Below are 19,532 nucleotides of genomic sequence, written 5' to 3'. Positions count from 1 at the left end.
CTCTTATGTGTTTACCCAAAAATCTGAACGGCATTTCCACATCCGTGTCTCGTATTCTTGCACGTCAATTCCGCGTGAAACAATTTAAAGTTTTTATTTGATGGCGGTGAGAATCCTCTGCTGAGATGACCTGTGTTGACCGCTAAAATCCTAAGTATACTTACGTTTATGAGGAAGCGAGGCTCACCAAACAAGGATGGGGTGGGGGCAATTCGGGCATAATATTTAAAAGCCAGGCTGTGGGGTGGTGGCAAAAACCATTCCTGTTAGCGGTAAATGTATAGGAGGAACAATGGAAGGGTGCGATGGTCACTTAACGTGGTGTGGATGAGGGAACTCTCCACGTTTGTCTCTGCTGCAAAAACCTGGTGGCAGTGAAGAGGAGGAAGCCTTCCGCTCACAGTCCCCTCGCCACCGCCCCCTTCCTCCTCCTCCTCCTCTTGCCTTCCTCCAGCGCTAGAAGAAAAGGCCTCGGACCCTAAAGCACACAATGGAAGAGCGTCATCCGCCCGGCGCACAGGAGACAAAAGTCCGCCATTCCCACCCCAAGATGGCCGCCGGGCGGGGAAAAGGAGAATTTTCCCCGCCCTCTTTTCCCGTCTCCCTATCTCTATATATGTAGATACTCTAGGCGTTGGGGCGCTCTCTCTATGATCGGGCTCTGCTCCCTTTTTACCGCCTCCGCTTTAGAAGCCAATGCGCCGCCCGCTCACCGGACGTGACGTCTCCACGGAGGGCGGGTGGCAGCCGGGATAGCCTGCCTGCCGGTGGAAGGAAGTGACGCCAAGGGAGCATCGCGGAAGTGTGGGGGCGGGGGCGCGCGCGCGGGGTGGATCTGGGCGGTGGCGGGCGGCGTTTGTCACCGGTGGCGGCAGAAATAGCAGGAGCAGCGGCACCGGCGCAAGGTAGAGGCCGGCGCTGGGCAAGGGGGCTGCGGCTGAGGTCGGGACTTCTGGGTTTGGGGGCGGGCTGCTGCTGCAGTGCCTGGGAGCCTCCTTTTCTCCCGAATTTCCCCCCCGCCCCATCCGGCTTCTTCACCCCACCCTCCTTTCGCTTTGGCGATGATGGTTGCCCGCCGTTTCTGCTCGCCGTCGCCTCTCCGGGGCGGTTTTATGGTTTCCCTTCCGCCCTAGTGGGAGTCGCACCCCTCAGGGCCGGTTTGCGTTATGAATGGGCGACCTCTGCGCGCTCCCGTTAATATCTCGGTTGGGGTGCCGTCCATTGAGCTCTGCAGCTGACTTCCTCTCCTCCTTATTCTGCTATTACTTAGATCAAGTTAAATATCTCTCTCCATCGCTTAATAGTCTCCCGTGCCTGTTAGTGCTGCCATGTAGGCACCTGCTGGCATAGGGTGCGGGAGGGAATAAACTTCCCTTTCTGATTGCTAATCCTGGATCATTTTTTACTCTGTTCATACCCAGATTTCTTGTTCCTGCCTTCCTTTATAATAAGTGACCAGTTCCCATTATAAACTGCTTTTGTTTCTTTGTCTGTTTTGTTGGAATAGGCATAAAGTCTATCTCTACCTGCTCTCTAGCTGCTTGGGTAGGCGTTGCTGGCCTTCACAACTTCCTGGCTTCCTGGTCTTTTCTCCATAGGAGCTCTTATATTTTTCCTCAGCAATTTCCTTCAAGTCAAGCCTGCAGCAAGTGTGTGTTAATATTATTTTTCTAAGTGCCTGCTTGGTGTATCATGACATGAAATTTCACACAAGGCCTTTGAGAAAGTCGCTGTATGAGAGAGTATGGGTGAGCTTGAGTATGGCTCAGTGCTTTATTTGAGCTAAAACTTGGCATTTTGACACTGGTTTCCCCCCTGGAGTAAGGTACCATTTCATCCATGACTGAGTTGATATATTTCTGTTTCTAGGTTTAGCACAGAGGAAGCCAATGTGGTGCTAGCCAGGTGTTGTTGGACTCCTGTCACCCCTGACCATGCTGCTTAGGGCTGATGGGAGTTCTAGCTCAGGAGACTTAATGTGAACACTCTACAGGCTTGAAGAGCATCTCTCCTTTTTATATTAAGCCCTGGTGTGGGTGATCGTTCCTATCGCAATCACTAAAGAAGGTCACTACTCAAGCTGTTTTATTAACAGAACCTTTATTTGAGCCTGTTCTCTCCATGGTATATGCTTCATGTTGGCTCTGCTTAGAGAACCTTAGAAAGGGGTTGGATTGAAACATTGGGACTAATTGCCTGCACATTGAGATGTGGATGAAATGCATATCCTATGGACTAACGGCATGCTATGCAGCTAATGTTAATTCCATAGCAAGATGTGATTGATAATAGGGTACATAGTTATGGCAGCATGATCATATTTGTGGCTAAAAGTCACTGGATGCAGAGGATTTATTTGACCACTATGCATTTGTGGGGCTTTGTTGCCATAGGTAGGGCTGTATTACTTTTTCGCACTGGATTAATGACACATAAAATGTTTTCGGGGTAAAATGGCTGATCTATTCTTCTAGCAGTCTTTTGGAAAGACCTAGAGATGCTGGATGGGTACCCACAGACCTGGACTCTATTGTTATGGAGTGTTCTGTTGTCTAAGCATCCACTAGTAGCAGAGTGGGAGACACAATGTTATCTGCACAGGTTAGTCATACCTTATCTGTAAGGTGTGTGTGTGTGTAAATCTAGTGCCAACTTCTCGGTCCTGCAAACAGTTATAAGAATATAAATTCATGCCGTATTCGGGAGGAAATTACGAAAAAGGCTGTAAAACAACATTCCTTCTAACAGTAATTTTATGTCTGTAATGGGTAAAGCTGCTTAGATGCAACATGTATTTTGTCTGCAACCTTTCTGAGAGTGCATTAAATCTTAGCTACATTTCCTGAATCAGCCTGGTTGCACAGTAGGCTTCCTCTTATAGGCTGCAACTAATCAGCCAATATTTGGTTCAGGGTGGGGACCTTTTTGGCTCTACAGGCCACATTTCACAGTCACAAATGATGTCCAGAGAACTAGCAGGCAGCAAGGTGATGCTGAAAGCGAGGTTCCCTTCCCACTTCATTTCAGCAGCTTATTTCACTGCAAACCAATGTTGGAAGACGATCCTGCTTTGTGCAGGGCTTCCGACTCCTGACAACCAGCTGGTTGTTGGGCACTTCGGAAGCTGCTTAAGCAGACTATGACAAGACCTCACCCTTTTGGCTAAGCCCTGTCCCTACTCATGTGGGGTAAGGTACATAAGAGTGGCTTGCCCAAGGTGGGTGGCCTCACTGTCCAAATGGGGAAGTCCAGAATGCCAAGATTGGCCCCTGGGTCAGAGAGTCCCAGCGGACTGAAATCTGGTCAGTCTTGATGCTCAGTGAACCACATCAGGAATATGCTGGAAGCAGAAGCTTTACCCTTGATGTAGCTATTCTGTATGAAAAAACTCAGCAAGGAAGATGACTCTCTTCTGCTTTAGGGAATGTATGGGGTTTTTTTTTCTTATCGGCAGGCTGTGGGTGAAATAAAGGAATTGTAATTAAGGATTTCAGTGACTACAGTCAAGCAGTGATTAGTGGATCTTTGATAAGTGATCTAGCTGCCAGTGTGCTACAAGTTATCCAGTCTATCTACCTACTTTACACTGGATTGCTTCAGCTGCTTTGCCAATCTTGTGGCGCTATTCTGTAAGGGGTCCTGCCAGCTTGGTCTTCACTTTCTCAGTTCCAGCATTCAGAGCTCAACTAACACACAACTCTGACCTTTCAGCACCAGTGATCTACTGGCTTTGGGCTTCGTAATGTTTTAGGTTGGCACTGTAGCAGTACCAGTAAAAGCCAGGACTCCTGTCATGCCTTTACTCTGGTCAATATTTGCTGCTCTGTTTCCATGGTGAGTGCTTGTGTATGCTGCAGCTTAGCAAACTTGTACTATCAGCTAACACATCGTGGCAAATGAACGTTGTACAGTGGGTAGATGCAGATTAGAGTCTGTCATGCCTAATTCTCCACCAGTATGAGAACTCCAGAGCACTCAAGCAAAGCTCACCAATGCTTGGAGGCTATGAAATGCCAGTTTGTGAAAGAGTTCTGTATCAGGCTGTTCTCCCAGCTTTAAAGGCTGCGAATGTGTTAGCAACAAAGTCTTTTCAATTCTGTACGAAACGCTAACAGATGTGGTCAAAACCAGCAAGAGTTACATGATCTGGCAATCAATGGCTTCCTGCACCCCCTGGCTCAATTGTGCATGTAAAAAGGATAAATCCAAACTCCCCACTGATCCCTTTCTCCCTCACCTCAGCAGAGTGCATTAGCTCTAAGGCTAATGGGATCTCCAGTTCGTTCAGATGGAACCTTCTGCCAAAGTGAATTAGTGGTTCAGCCTTGGGGACCATTCGTGTGAGGAGCTTCTGTTCTTGCCTCTCATCAGCAGCAAATTTCCCTGGTGGCAAAACCCTGTGTCTTCCCTGCAGTGCTGAATGTTCCTCTGTCTGTCTGGCAGTCTGATTAATGATGGGGATTGTGCTTTCTTGGAAGACCTTGAGTCTTTGCTTCTCTGAGCCCCCCTTCTTCCCTTTAGAAACCTGCAAAGGGTGAAAAGGCTGGATGAGTAGCGAGGGTCTGTCAGTAGAAGAAACTGGGAGCAGTGCCGGCAAGCAGTATGACTGGGCAGTTGCAAACAAGCCGCCCTGCTGCTCCTGAAAGATGTTAGCTGTATAATAGAGCCCAATGCATTAGTTTTGGCCCTTTCATACTAAAGATTGCTTACACATTTACTTTCCTCTGTACAGTATAGCGATTTTATCCCATGAATGAAAGTGTGTGTGAAGCAGGTTTCCCCTCCCTGAACCATTGTATTGACCCATTGTCTGACCAGTGGGTGGCATGTAACAGACTGATATAGCCAGTGTTGTATTGGTCAGTCTCTGCTGACCAAGGAATGAGATGGTCATTTTAATGCTGCAGAGAATATATAGAGCCATTTGCTGTGAAAGCAATTGGGAATTGGACCATACGGATGTCGTTAAGTACCCTAATCACTTGAGGGCAGGCAAGCTTTTCTGTATTACTAATTGGCTGTTTTTAATCTCAGATACTTTTAGGTGCTGCCTGAAATCTTCAGCTGCAAAATTGGCTCAGATTATTATACCCCTCTGAGTTAATCATGTCAACATGATAGTGGCTCTCAAATTCAGGTGCATGAGGATGCCCGCTTGCTCTAGAGCTATATTTAGGTCTAGAGGTGCTCCAGTTCCTAGATAATTTGTTAGTTCTATATTAGTATGGGAAGTGTTCTAAATAGTCCTTGAAGCAGCAGTGCTAGTTAATTCCCCTTTTCCTGACCCATCTTCTCCCCCTAGTTTTGCACACTTTCCAGTTCAGATAGGACACAAATATAGCATTAAAATAAATGCCCTTTTTTTTGCTCTTTTCATCTTTAATTTCCTGTTCCTTCTAGATGGCATAGAATAATTTTCCAATAATAAGTGTATGTAGTTCATGTGGAAAACATGAACTAATTTTGAAATGATGCACTCATAACTTTGACCTAAACTCTGTTAGCACTACATGGTCTAGTGTAGGCTATGCATGCATGTATGAACAAATTGTTCCAATGTATCTAAATATTATTGTGGTCTGTTGGTGATCCTTAACATTTTTAATGTGCTGATATGACTGTTAAAACAATGTAATACCCAACAAGAGGGGTAACTGTGTTTGCTTAATCTGTGTTTAAGCAAAAGCAAAATCTTTTGGCGCTTTAAACACTAATGAATTCATTTTGGCTTTTGCTTTCATGCCAAATTCCATGATTTGCATGTATCTGCAAGCTTACAGGCATCGCCCTGCCCATGCTCTCTGCTGTAGAAGACTTAAGGTTGTACAAAAGGTTCTAATACTAAGCTTGTTGCATATGATTTTGTGGTTTGATAATGGAAAGATCTAGTAGTATAGACAGGGTGAATACAAGGGAAGCTAAACAAAGCTTGCTGTAGTTAAACATAGATGCTCGCATTTCAGTTTATGTATGTGGCTTTTTGCTCATGTGACTTGCACCTAGCTATTTGCTGGAATCAAAAGGCGTCATGGCACCATAAAGCAGGAGTGAGGAATTGATGGTCCTTCAAGTCTTGTTGGATGCCAACACCCATTAGCCCCAGGCAGCATGCTCAGTGGTTAAACGTGATGGGAGTTGTTGTCCACCAATGTCTTGAGGACCACAGGTTCCCCAGTCCTGCTTTAGAATGGTACAAAACTCTTGGCCTTGCTGTACCAGCCTAACCCCGGCCGTCCTTTGGAGCACAAGTTACTTTACTGTGACTTTGAACAACGCTGCCTGATTTCCATGGGAGTCTCCCCCACCCACCCAAAATTCGTTCTCTCTGCTGCTTAAGATACTGTGGCGCCAATCTTGCAAGAGTTTGTGCCACTTTTCCCCTCTGCTGTGCTTGGAAAAACTGGAAAGTCTAACTTGAATGGCTATTTCTGGTATTGGGCACAGCCATTGCGGCAGATTTCATGAGCAGAGGGTCTGAGAGCATGATTAAAAGCAAATCTGCTGGTGTTGCTTGGACTGCCACCTGGAAATGGCGATAAAGGGCCTTTGTTCCCTCTAGGCGGTCTTTATCCTGCTGACCCTTAGTAAACTGCTCCCTTCCTCCAAGGAAGGGGCTTAAGAGGCTGGTTAGAAAGTGGCCTTCCTCTTTGATTGGAAGCTGCTCCTCTTAATGCAGGCAGGGATTTTGTGACCTGATGTGAAGGGAAGCTGCTCCTTGGCAAGGGCCTATGAGCTTGCCCTCCCCCCCTCAAAGCCTTCTCTGTTATACTACAATTGCATGGCCCCTTCGCCTGCAGCAAATCTGCATGTACCGGTAGCGAAGTCTGCTTTCTAGGACTGCATAGTCCCTTGTGTGTGGTGGGGCCAGGCTGTGGTGTCTGCCTTCCCTGGAAGTCCTGGCAGTTGAAATGGCTTTCCAGCCTCACATCGACAGAAGTCTTTAGAGGATTAACGTTCTGGCCTGCGGCGGGGAGACAGGGGTGGCAAAGTATCGTCATATTCTGTGCCGCTGCTGGGCTTGCGCTGCTTTGTGAATGGTGAATCATGCAGTCCAGTTCTGACAGCTCCTGCCTGACTCTTTTCTCCCCCCCCCCCATTTAAATTTATTTTTATTAAAGATTTGCCTTTCTTACAAATCAGTTACATTTGTTGTGAGACAAAGGTTGGGGAGAAGAGGGGTGGGGTGGTGAGGCTTATGTTCTTTTATACAGTGTACGTGTGGGGTTTTATGTCAGAATCAACTGGGTAGGTTCTCTTTCTATTTGTTTATTACATTTCCTTGGTAGTGAGAGGTATTGGGGGGCAGGGTGTGGTTGGTGGCTATGGTTGGCTGCAGTGGGGTTTGTTTGCATTTGTGAGGTGGGGAGAGGGCTTGTTGGGTCGGGTAAGCCAGACTGATTCGTTATTCTGTCAGTGGGTTCTTCTTGTCTTGTTGGGCTGTGTATGTGATAAAGGGGAGCCATACTGGGGTGAAGGCATCCTCTTCTATTTGCCCCTGTGTCAGTTTCAGTTTTTCGGTTAGCTTTTCTAGTAAGGCCTTTTCTCATACAATTTGATACCATTGGTCCATGTTTACTCCAGACAGGTCTCTCCGGTGTCTGGCTATGAGGCTTCTGGCTGCTGAGAGTAGGTGGGATATAAGCTCTGTATGTGAGTGGTCATTATGATCTTGGAAGATGTTCAGTAGCGCCAGTTCTGGGGTGCGTTCTAATACCTGTTTAGTTATTTTGCCTATCTCTTGTAGGACTGCTGTCCAGAAGGGTTGGATTTTAGGGCATTCCCACCACATGTGGAGGTATGTGCCTGTGGAGGTGCAACCTCTCCAACGTCTTGGTGAGGTTCCTGGGCGTATCAGCACCAGTTTCTGTGGTGTTAAGTACTACCTGTAGGTGAGTTTCAGAGTGAGTTCCCTTCTTTTGGCTGATACGGATTTAAAGGGAGGTTTAGACCACATACTAGTCTATTGGGTGGAGTTAATTTCATAGCCTATGTCATGCTCCCATTGCTCTTTGATTGCGTTAAGGGAGTTTGTGGGGTTTTGGAGCAGTATTTTGTATATTGTGAATACCATCCCTTTGCCATGTCCCTCTGCTGCCAGGAGAAGGTTTTTGAAGGTGATCAAGGGCCTAGTCGCTGCTGATTTTACTGCTGGATTGTTTAAGAAGGCATGTAGTTGATGGTGTGGTAGCCAAGGTATTTCCGTGTCCCCTAGTTTGGCTTGTATTTCTTGTTTTGGTATGGGTTTGTCGTTTTCATAGAAGTCTTTTAGACAGTGCCAGGTTTTTATCTGGAGGTTTTGTGCTGCGTGTTGTAATATGTGGGTGGTGGGCCAGGGGGATTGGGATAGTTTGCCTACTTTTTTCTTCTGTGTGAACCTGTGTTGTGGGGATTTTCTTCAGTTTGTTTTGGAGAAATGGGTATGCTGTTGTGGGGATGTTTTCGATGGTGTCTCTCTCCAAGTGGACCCATTGTCTGCCTGACTCTTTTCTGTAGTGCAGCCTTGCATTAATTGGGTCGTCATAGGCAACAAGGAATTGCATGCAGGCAAGTGAATGGGAGAGTCACAACATCCCTCTTCTGTGCCCATCACAAAAGCCCCTTGGACTGCCAGAGGAGGGAAGACACCCACACGCTATTAACATTTTTTTGTAGGCTTGTGGGTTTATTAACAAGGTTACTTCAGTGTGTATTGCCCCGATCCCTGTATTTCATAATTGCTGCTATTGCTGTGTACCTCACTTGGTTTTCTGGGGTGCATAAAAGATGGCAAGGTTCTCGCTCTGCAGCAATACTTGTAATGTGGATGTCGGTTCCAGGATTGGAGGTGGTGTGTGGCTGTGTTTGTGTATGGCAGGGAATTTTTCATGAGACTGCACATGAATTCTACTAGCTGCTTTTAACGGGGTTGGGGTGGAAGCAGGGACAACAGTGAGCCTAGCAGCACAACTTGGGACTGCATGATGCTAGCGTGGGTGGTATAATAGGTACTTCTGATAGTCTCTCTCCTCCCCCCCCCCAATAAATTGCTTCTTGGCTGCCTTTAGGGGGAAAGAAGTGGGATGTAGGCAGAAGCCTGTAAGTGGGCCTAACCCACATAGGAAAGCAGCTGAGCTGTGCCAGTGGCAGCAGCTCTTCAGTAACGTCTAAGGCATGTGGTCACACCCTTGGGGAGCGAGCCAGCTTCCTGATTGGAAGGGGAGGGGCATTTCTGCTTTCCAGTGGTAGGGCAGGGCTTCATCATTTTATACTTCCAGTCCTGACAGCCAGCTGCTGTGCCTTAAAGGGGCACTCCAGCTGGAGCGAGGAAAATGCTTCTCGCCAACAGCTTCCCCCTTGAGGACCCTCTGTGCACACAAGAAAACAACTCCCAAGGCGGGGGCAGACAACTGCTTTTTTCTGTGTAGCCTTCAGATTACACACAACTCCCCTTCCTTGGTATACAGTGGTACCTCAGGTTAAGAACTTAATTCGTTCTGGGGTCTGTTCTTAACCTGAAACTGTTCTTAACCTGAAGCACCACTTTAGCTAATGGGGCCTCCTGCTGCCGCCACGCCGCTGGAGCACGATTTCTGTTCTCATCCTGAAGCAAAGTTCTTAACCCGAGGTAATATTTCTGGGTTAGTGGAGTCTGTAACCTGAAGCGTATGTAACCTGAAGCGTATGTAACCTGAGGTACCACTGTAGTTTTTCCTACACCTTTTATTCCAAGGAAGGTCTCCCTCAGTTCCTGGAATTTTTTTGAAGATTGCTGAAGTATGTTTTGCAGTTCTATGATGCAAGGAGGGACAGGGGCAATTTGGGTTGGTGTTCCTCCTCTGGAAGGTAACTGCCCCAGGTCATTTCCCATTCCTTATCCTTGGTTTTGTGAACAGTGTTCAAAATTAGACAGGCTCCGGGTGAATTTTGCAACCTTGGTTTAAGGAGCCACTTGGTGCCTATCTTACATATCTGAGTTTCTAACACAGCTTCTGAAGTGGGGCGTGCCTAGTTGCTCATTTCAACATAGTTGTCTTGGCTTAGGAACATGTTGGCTGATGCCTTGCTACTGAATATTTATGAAGAAGGCTGTTTGTATTGGCTGCCTGGTATCTTGGAAATCTCTGCCTTTTGACTCTCTCTCTCCCCTGTGAAAGGTGAGGGGTCAGTGTGTTTGTTCAGTCAACTTTAAATCGTAGTAGTAGTTAAGACTGCTCTAGTACAAAGATTGAAGCCCTGCCCTTTCACAACACATGTACCTCAGCAAATGTCAGTGTTTATGAGAAGTCTGGAGCACTTGTTTGTGTCCATGTAATACCTAGCCTCCCTAAATCAGTACTTGCGCCTTTTCAAGGACTCAGGTAGAACAACCACATCAGTCTCTTTGAAATAAGCTTAAATCGAGGAGACTTGCTATGGAGAAGCAAGCGTTTCTTTATACTGAAGACATAGAGATAGTCACGGAGGCCACATCTGCACCATAAAGGTAAAGGTAAAGGTACCCCTGCCCGTACAGGCCAGTCTTGACAGACTCTAGGGTTGTGCGCTCATCTCACTCTAGAGGCCGGGAGCCAGCGCTGTCCGGAGACACTTCCGGGTCACGTGGCCAGCGTGACAAAGCTGCATCTGGCGAGCCAGCGCAGCACACAGAAACGCCGTTTACCTTCCTGCTGGAAGCGGTCCCTATTTATCTACTTGCACCCGGGAGTGCTTTCGAACTGCTAGGTTGGCAGGCGCTGGGACCAAACGACGGGAGCGCACCCCACCACGGGGATTCGAACCGCCGACCATGTGATCGGCAGGTCCTAGGCACTGAGGTTTTACCCACAGCGCCACCCGCGTCCCAACATCTGCACCATACTAAACCTCTTTTATGTGGTTCTTCCAAAGAATTCTGGGAACCAGAGTTACAATTCCCAGAGTGGTTTAACAGCCAGTCCCTCTTCTCAGGAAGTTGTGAGTATTATACCTCTGCAAAGGAGGAAAGCAGCTCTTAGCATCCTAAACAAACTGCAGTTCCCAGAGCCCTTTGTAGGAAGGACCAAATGTTAAGGTGGTGTAATCATACTTTATATGTCTGGTGCAGAAGTGGCCTATGTTACAAACATAGTTGAGTTTTCTGATGGATGCAGTTTGCCCTTCGGAGTGTTCCTTCCACGTCTGCCTTCCCCTTTGAGAGTTACGCATGCTTGCGGATGGAAGCCACAGATCATCCTATGTGATGTGTTGTACTTTCCCAGTTGATAGAGGATACAGTTTTGCACATTGAGCCATCTTTGTGGAGTTCTTCCTTCCAATAAAAAGTTGTTCCAGCTGTGCTGAGTCCTGGTTAGTTGATCGAAATCCTGGCATTTCTACTCTCAATTGTTAAAAACAACAACGACCCATAAGCTTCATTTTCTAGAGAGGTAGCTGTGTTAATATCTGTTTCAGCAGGATAAGCAAGGAGACTTGTGGCCATTGTACAAAATTTGCCAGGTGCATTTTGCATCTGATTGTCGGCCACTTGCAACCAAGTGAAGATGCCTGAGTGACAGGATGGCGCTTGACATCACCATCTGGAGGTGCATGCCTGGGGATCCTTGGATCTTGACTGTTTTCACATACTAATACCCCATCCTGTACAATTCTATTGGTTATATTTTATTTGCACAATCAGAATGAATTTCAGGAACCGAAATGTTTTCTCTACAACGTGAACAGGAGCAGTGAACGACATTATAGTTAATTTGTTGTAGATTGTCTTCACTTACCCTGCTCACAGTTGTGAATAATGTTCGTATGTTATGAATGGTCCATGTCACCATTAAGAAAAAGAGGTAGGATTACGCCAATATATATCTGGACTGTCTCTAAATAAAGTGTTTTTCTTCTTGTAAGTTCACAAAGCTTCTAACCTAGCTCAAGAATGTAATCCGAACTAGCCAGATGTTTAACTAATAATCAATCACAGTCAGTCTGTCGTTTGAAAAATAAGACTTTAGAGCCGTCTTGCCCAAAAAATGTCAACTAGACATTCCGTTTTGGCAACTGTAACCTTGGTTTAAGGAGCCGTATGGCACCTAGCTTATATATTTTAGTTTCTAACACTGCTTGTGCCAAGGTTAGAAAAATTATTATGACATCGTATTATGACATCATAAAACATCAGATACATTGTAAGCCGCATGAACAAATCCCTTCCAGAACTGCTGTCCGTTACCTGATTGAATAATTAGTGAAAAAACATTTCTGTCCCCATTTTCATTTGTTCTCCATCAAATACAAGGGCAGAGAAATCTTCCTGAAAATTGAAATACAGTTGTACCTTGGAAGTCGAACAAAATCTGTTCTGGAAGTCCGTTCAACTTCCAAAACGTTGGAAACCAAAGCGCGACTTCTGTTTGGCTGCAGGAAGCTCCTGCAGCCAAGTGGAAGCCACACCAGACGTTTGGGTTCCAATGAACATTCGCAAACCGGAACACTCACTTCCGGGTTTGCAGTGTTTGGTAGCCAAAACGTCCAAGTACCAAGGCGTTTGGGATCCAAGGTACGACTGTACTGTACAGTTTTGATTGACTTTGGCATACTTTTGCCCAGTTTGAGATTTGCTGCTTCATCCAAGATCGGGTGCTTCACTCAAAGAGGAATTAAGTAGCAAATACTGCTGTTGTTGAGGCAGTTCCTACAGCCAGGTGTCTGGTCCTGAAATTTGGAGGTACACAAACTTCAGAGCACAGTCGGGGGCTGGGCTAGACTCAAGAGCCATATCTCAGCGGTGGAGAACATGCAAAAAGTCCCTGACTCATTTCCATAGCAGAGCTGGGGAAGACCACAGGCTTAAAAACCCCTGCAGAACTGCTTCCAGTCAGTGTAGGCTGCCCTGAACTAGATAGGCCCAATGTCCGTTGCTTTATATGCAGCTTTTTATGAGCAGAGAAGACCTTTGAAAGCTCACTGGGGGGGGGGTATATTGTTTTCTGCCTTGTTACCCAATAAGATTTCATAATAAAGTGCCAAAGTTGTTTTTTTTATTAAAAAAAACATGTTTAGCAGGATTCATCTGGCATCCTGATGCTCTTTTCCCGTTTGTGATGCTTTGAGACAAAAGACCTGGCTTCGCTTCAACTTATTGTTTGTCACAGCTCCTCAGGGCCTGGTCTTGCTCCCTCTTCACGCTATTCAAATGAGATTGTACTTTGGAAGCAACAGGCCGTCCACAACTAATCAGTTTGGTTAGTGTGGAGTTTGTTCCAGGTTTCAAGTGCACTCCACTCTCCCCTCATTGGGTCCTTTTAGCATCTGCGTAGTGGCTGTTGGCATGATTTTAGCCCTTGTTCTGACCTCTGCATATTTATGCAAAGTGAATCCGAGGAGAGGAGAGGAGAGGCACAAGAGGGAGAAAATTGGTGGCAGCAGAACAGCTACTTCCCCCGAACCACCATTTTTATTTATTTAAAAAAAGACAAGAGGCCCGAGCTTGCTGGTTGCCAACAGCACAAAAGGAAAATTCCAAGGCCTTTGAAACCCTGTTGCTTGAGAACACCACCTCAGATCATTTCTAACCTTTCCAGGGAGCCCCCTGGGATGAGTTGCAACTTCAAAGGGCTTTTTGTAGCCTGCGGAGGAGTTGGGAGTGTCTGAACCGGGTTTTATAATGAGAGCAGGCTCCTTTAACCATGGTTACCATAATAGCTTCCTATTCGCTGTCCTGAGAGAGCCTGGAGGAAGCTTACCCCACCTCACTCCATGACTGCTCCCTCTGCCTGCCCACCCCAGCCAAGAGCAGCCGCCACCTTTGCTGCCTTTGTTTAGCGTTGGCTTCATTTCTCTTTCAGACGGGCAGCAGGTGCTGCCAACCCTAGCCTGCCTGCTGTGTGAGTTGGGGGGCCGTTGGCTTGTATGGGGCAGAATTTGGCTAATGGAGCTAGCATGCAGTGATAAAGACTAGGGTGGAGCAGCAAGCTTGTCACTCGGTTGATTCCCTTCCTTCCAGCTCTTGAGTGAGGTGGAACAGAACATCTATCTGGCAATGAAGCTCTTTAACTTCAGCAGCAGGGGGCAAAGTGCAAAGGTTCACATCCCGTGGTGCCTCTTTTGAGGAGGAGGAGGGGAGCATATCAGCTAGGAACCTCCGTCTCTGCGCCTTTAATTCCTTCAGGAATTCTGTGCACCAAGACAAAAATCTCAGAAAGTTAAAGGATTACAGCACCTGGGGAATTCCCTTGAGCTTTGGCAAGGGTTTTCCCCTTGCAGACATTGTGGTTTCTAGCCAAGTTGCCGTAGCTAATGTGCTTGTTTGTGTCCCTTCCTTCTCTCCTCTCCCCCCCACAAATAGGTCATAGTTGCAGAAATGGCTGAACAAGAGCCTACCCCCGAACAGCTGGCCCAGATTGCAGCTGAAAATGAGGAGGACGAGCACTCTGTCAACTACAAGCCCCCTGCCCAGAAGAGCATCCAGGAGATTCAGGAACTGGACAAGGATGATGAGAGTTTACGCAAGTACAAGGAGGCCCTGTTGGGAAATGTTGCCATCGCTGTTGGTGAGTCCCTGGAGGACGTATTTGGGCCTACTGTGTGAGGGAAGCAGGCCTTCTGAAACCTGCCCCGCTTTCTCACACATGCATGCTTCTCCAAAAGTATTTGGCCCTCTTCCATTTGGATGTGGTATGGAAACCATCTGGTCTAAGCCAAGAGCTGAGGTCCTGAGGAAAGAAGCTTGGGAGTTGCCCAGTCCTGAAATCCATGGTCTTGGAGGGGGGAATTGTCTCTGCAAACTGGAACTTTAGACTTTGAATAAACTCTACAGGTTTGTAAGCAGAACTAAGTCAGGAGTAAACTTGTGTAAGCCTTCTCTAGTGTCTCTCTCTCTCTCTCTCTCTCTCTCTCTCTCTCTCTCTCTCTCACACACACTCTCTCTCTCTCTCTCTCTCTCTCTCTCTCTCTCTCACATACTCACACACACTGCTAATTACTTTTTTGGGGAGCACCTGAGATGATGGGGAATAAGTAGAGGTACTGGTAGGCGGGTAGGGGGTGGGAAACTATAGGGACCAGGGAACCATGAGAGTTAAAGGCACAAAGCTTTTCTCTTAATCTCAGTTTTGGGATCCACTTGTGGCTTTCAGTACAGTCCAATTGTGAAGAGAACATTAAGTAAACTTAGACACAAAGGGTTGTACCCAGTGAAGTTGACCTGTTAGCACAAGGACTTTGGCCTGCACAATAAGACTTCCCTTCAGTCTCCCCAAATTCGCTCAGCAGAGGTGGTGGTGGAAAACCCAGAATGGAGGTGCATGGGGAGAAAGGAGGGAGAACAAGCCCAATTGCACAGGCAGAGGTCCTTAATGGGGCAGTTGAATTGGATACAACCTAAAGGCTCACCAGGTTGCAGGTTTGTTGACTGCTGCGCAGTACATTGGTGGATCCATACTTGCCATGCTTTTTTGCTGCTCTGCTCTCAGCCCATGCCTGCAGCTATCAAATGAGATACTTAAGGGCTGGTCTTCTTACTCTCTAGTATTTATGCCTCATCTTCTCTTTCAGATCCCAGCACTCCAAACGTGGTGGTAACAAAACTGACTTTGGTCTGCGCTACTGCTCCTGGACCCTTGGAGTTGGACCTCACAGGTGAGTGGGTTAAGTCAGAATATATGATCGGTCCTGTACAGGTAGGCTAGACTGGCTCACCAGAGGATCTTTCTATCTCAATACATTGCATTCTCACTGCAGATAGCCAGCCCTATTCAAACATCTACTACTACACAGAGTTTCGCCCTATAGCATTTGCTTTGCACCCAGTTTTGATAGAGAAGAGGTCATTGCCAGATATGAGAGCCATTTGAAGAGAGTTTTTCCTGCACAGTTGCTGCTGTGATGTGGTTTAAGGCTCGTCTTGCCTATTACAGAATAGGCATGTGTTAAAGTCATCTTAGGGCTCAGCAATGATCCATGAGATAGACTAATTCTTAGTTTCAGAGCAGCCAAATTTATATTTGGCTGTTCAGACAGCCTACCGGTCCAGTGGTAGAGCAGGCACCCAACAAAGGCATATGCCTCATTTCACATCTGCACCTTTGCATTCTGGGAAAGGTCTGCCAGACTTTGGCTAGGAGAGAGTGCAGTTTGCAGAGTTGTGGCAGAGCTACCAGCTGGAATAAGCAGGTTGCCAGAGGAAAAAACAGTCTGGACCTGAATGCACAATTCTCTTTTTCTTTCTTTTTGGACAGAAGGAAATATTAGACTACGGTAGGACTCAGTGCAAACCCAGCCATTTTACCGAGTGCTGCAGTGCCAGCTGAATAGCCTGCAAAATGGCCTAGTATACGTGCCTTTGGATTGTCTGAACTGGACAGCAGACATCAGTTTAGGCTTGTGGCATTCTGGTGTTCTTTCATTCTGGTCGTGCTTTGACTCTCCATGGCTAGAAGGATGCATGGGTGCTGTCAGTCAAGGTAGTGCCAGTAGTGATTTAAGCTAGAGTGTGTTCAAGTTTTGGGGCTAATCCTATCTATCTATCTGTCTGTCTGTCTGTCTATCTATCTATCTATCTATCTATCTATCTATCTACACACACATATATATATATATATATATACACACACACACACACACACACACACACACACACTCACTCACTCCACTTGATTGTAAAAAAACAACAACAAAAAACTCAGTGAAAAATAAAACAATGATATCGTGAATCATTCACAACATATAAAATTTAAAACGCTAAACCAGATTTCTAAGCATCTGGGTAGGCTTGTCTAAACCAGAATGTATTTAGCAGGCACCAAAAAGAGTACAGTGAAGGCAAATGCTTGACCTCAATAGGCAGGGAGTTCCAAAGGGCAGGTGCTGCCACACTAAACAATCGAGTTCTTAAAAATGAGGAACGGGTATTATGTGGCTCCCACAGTAGCGCCAATCCTAAGTAATCAAATGGGCACATGTGGAGTAAAGGGATCTCGTAGGTAAACTGGTCCCAAGTTGTTAAGGGCTTTGTATGCTAATAGTACATAGAAATCAATCTGCTGCTCTTTGCTTTAAAACTCTTAGTGGAAAGTTTGCCTGTCTTTGATTCCTTCCTTCTCCTTGCTATTCAGGTGACCTGGAGAGTTTCAAGAAGCAGTGCTTTGTGCTGAAGGAAGGTGTTGAATACCAGCTAAAAATCTCCTTTCGGGTGAGGTCTTTTGTCATATTGGTCAGCCTTCGGTTCGCTAAGCACATTGCTCTGGCCTTTAGGATTTTATGTGTCAGAGAAAAGTGCATGTTGGCTGATGGAATTCTCTGTCTATTTAGGTGCACAAAGAGATTGTTTCGGGGTTGAAGTATATTCAGCACACATTCAGGAAAGGAGTAAAAAGTAAGTGTCAAGGAGTGTGGGGGGGGTGTCATGTGCAGTGGACCCCATACCTTTCATTTGCTTTTTACGAAGCAAAAAAAAGAGGGGGGGGGCTTCACAATGGTTTTTCAGAGGCGTTCTATTAACTTCTAGTTTGAAACATTACCTCATAAAACTAGAACTTGGTGTTTGAGCTGATACAGAGGATGCGTTGCTTCCGCTTGAATGCCAACCATGCAGGCGGCAGTAGCGAGCGATTCCAATGGGTTTGGAAGGCTGGCTCTTCTCTCTCCCCACAAAAACTCTTTGGAGGGTCATTGGCGTATTTCAAATCTTCTGGTTCACGTATTGTGTCTGTGTTTTTTCTCCTTCTAGTTGACAAGACTGACTACATGGTTGGGAGCTACGGGCCACGTGCCGAGGACTACGAGTTCCTGACTCCCATGGAGGAAGCCCCCAAGGGCATGCTGGCTCGGGGCAGCTACAACATCCGATCCAAATTTACAGACGACGACAAGACAGACCACCTTTCCTGGGAGTGGAACCTGAACATCAAGAAGGAGTGGAAGGATTAGCCCTTCCCTAGCCAAATCCTGAGAGTTGCTCAGACAGCGGCTACAGTAGAAAACCCCCCCACCCTGTACCAAAGTGCTGGCATTGGATACCCTTCCCCCCTTCCCCAGCTCATCAGGAAGACCTTTTGGCTCAGCGCCCCACATATTTCCTCCCAAGAATCACTGAAAGAAATTGACCAAACCTGCACTGTCTGGCCCAAGCGCAGAGGTGGACGTGCTCCCTCTCCTTTCTCTGGCCTCCCGATTACGAGGTCTGCTGCTTCTGACCCACTCTTAATACATTTCAGGCAGGTGCTGAAGGGGAAGCAACATTCCTGCCTGCAGGGGAGAGGATTCGGAGGCACTCCTGTCTCTGGGTGATGGGCAAGGTGCTGAGGAATCGATTCCATGCAGAGCTGGGAACTGCCTGCTGCCCCCCCCGTCCCCCCCCCAAATTGTTTCCAGGCTCAATCATGTTCATGGCCTGCCCCTTCTCCTCCGGAGACGTGGGTCGGCTTTCCATTTGTGATGGTTTCCTGTAACCATGATGCCTTAATGTGTGTAACATACATCCTCCAGGGAGGGCCCCCCCCGACCTTGTTACACTTTTTTATAAGTGCTCCTGTCCTGTCCCCCACACATACCCCTCCCTCCTCCTGATTTTGCATCTTCTGGCCAGACCATCCCCCTGCTGAGGCTGATGTCTCCTAGGGCTTAAGCTGCTACCCTTACAGGCTCCCTGTGGCCAGAGAAGCGCTTGCTTCCAGCTAGGGAGGTGGGGCCTGTTGGTGGGCGTGGAAGTTACGAGTGCCACTGTCATCTCCATCTTAGTTCTGTCACACCTAAACTGGCTGCAAAGCCCTGCAGTCCCAGGGCAGTCCCTGGGTTTCAGGGCTGGAAGAAGGATTGGCCCAGCTCAGCTGCTCCTCACCTGATCCGAACAAAAGAGCTTGCTATGGACAAATATTCGAGAGCAGTGAATGCCTTATGTATCTGTTCTGCCTTTGAAATCATGTGCCTGGCCTGTCAGTATTTATTATTGCCTTGATTAGATGCTTCTCCTTCATGATGCCCGGACAGCCCTGCCCCCCCCCCCCCCGTAGAAACCCCACTGGCGTGGAAAGACGAGGCCTCGCGGGGCCTGCTCTCTGTTTTGTCAGGTGGGCACGTTCCAGCTCAGCAGCCCAACTCAGCGGGGCTATTGCGAGTCCCAAACTTGTGTTAGAACTGGGACCAAGCGTATGTGTGTGCGCGGTTCTCTTTCATAGCTACGTCTCTGCCCCCGACTCCTCTTCCCCACTCCGTCCCTTGCAGGAATTATTCTTTTTTGGGGTTAAATTGATTTGATGCGTTTTTGTCTGTAAATCTAAAGATCTGGAGTAACAGATTTGGAATCATCAGCTTCCCCTTTTCTGACGGTAAAATAAAATATTGAAACTGACATGGTTTTCGCCTCCTCGTCAAAGTTCTTCCAAGCTTGCTGTGAGCAGTGGGTGTGTGGTAGGGGGAAATGGGGCTTAAACATCCAAGGCCTCCAAATGTTGCTGGACTACAGCACTTGCTTAGTGCTGGCTGGGACTGATGGGAGCAGGCAGTTCAACAACATTTAGGGGCCGCAAGCATCCTGTCCCTGACTCAACAGGGAAGAATTGCCAAGTGGTGGCTTAGGAAATCCAGCT

General features: G+C 47.1%; 1 protein-coding gene across 3 annotated transcripts; it reads left to right on the top strand.

The window, feature by feature from the left end:
* The first annotated feature begins 777 nt into the window (after positions 1-777).
* ARHGDIA (Rho GDP dissociation inhibitor alpha) lies at positions 778-19,294 on the top strand. Of its 3 annotated transcripts, XM_077924126.1 has the most exons (7): positions 818-905; positions 7,745-7,889; positions 14,294-14,498; positions 15,502-15,585; positions 17,061-17,137; positions 17,257-17,320; positions 17,675-19,294. In XM_077924126.1, exons 3-7 carry the CDS (start codon positions 14,309-14,311, stop codon positions 17,872-17,874), a joined length of 615 nt encoding a protein of 204 aa, XP_077780252.1. In that variant the 5' UTR covers positions 818-905; positions 7,745-7,889; positions 14,294-14,308; the 3' UTR covers positions 17,875-19,294. The 3 variants fall into 3 exon arrangements, with proteins under 3 accessions (XP_028571734.1, XP_077780252.1, XP_028571751.1); XM_028715901.2 differs by lacking the exon at positions 7,745-7,889 and having other exon boundaries at positions 778-905; XM_028715918.2 differs by lacking the exons at positions 818-905; positions 7,745-7,889 and adding an exon at positions 13,544-13,832.
* The last annotated feature ends 238 nt before the right edge of the window (positions 19,295-19,532 follow it).

Source organism: Podarcis muralis, chromosome 2, assembly GCF_964188315.1.
Source record: "Podarcis muralis chromosome 2, rPodMur119.hap1.1, whole genome shotgun sequence".
Classification (NCBI taxonomy): domain Eukaryota; kingdom Metazoa; phylum Chordata; class Lepidosauria; order Squamata; family Lacertidae; genus Podarcis; species Podarcis muralis.
The sequence above is the reverse complement of the archived record's forward strand: the minus strand, read 5'-3'. Positions and strand labels throughout refer to the sequence as shown.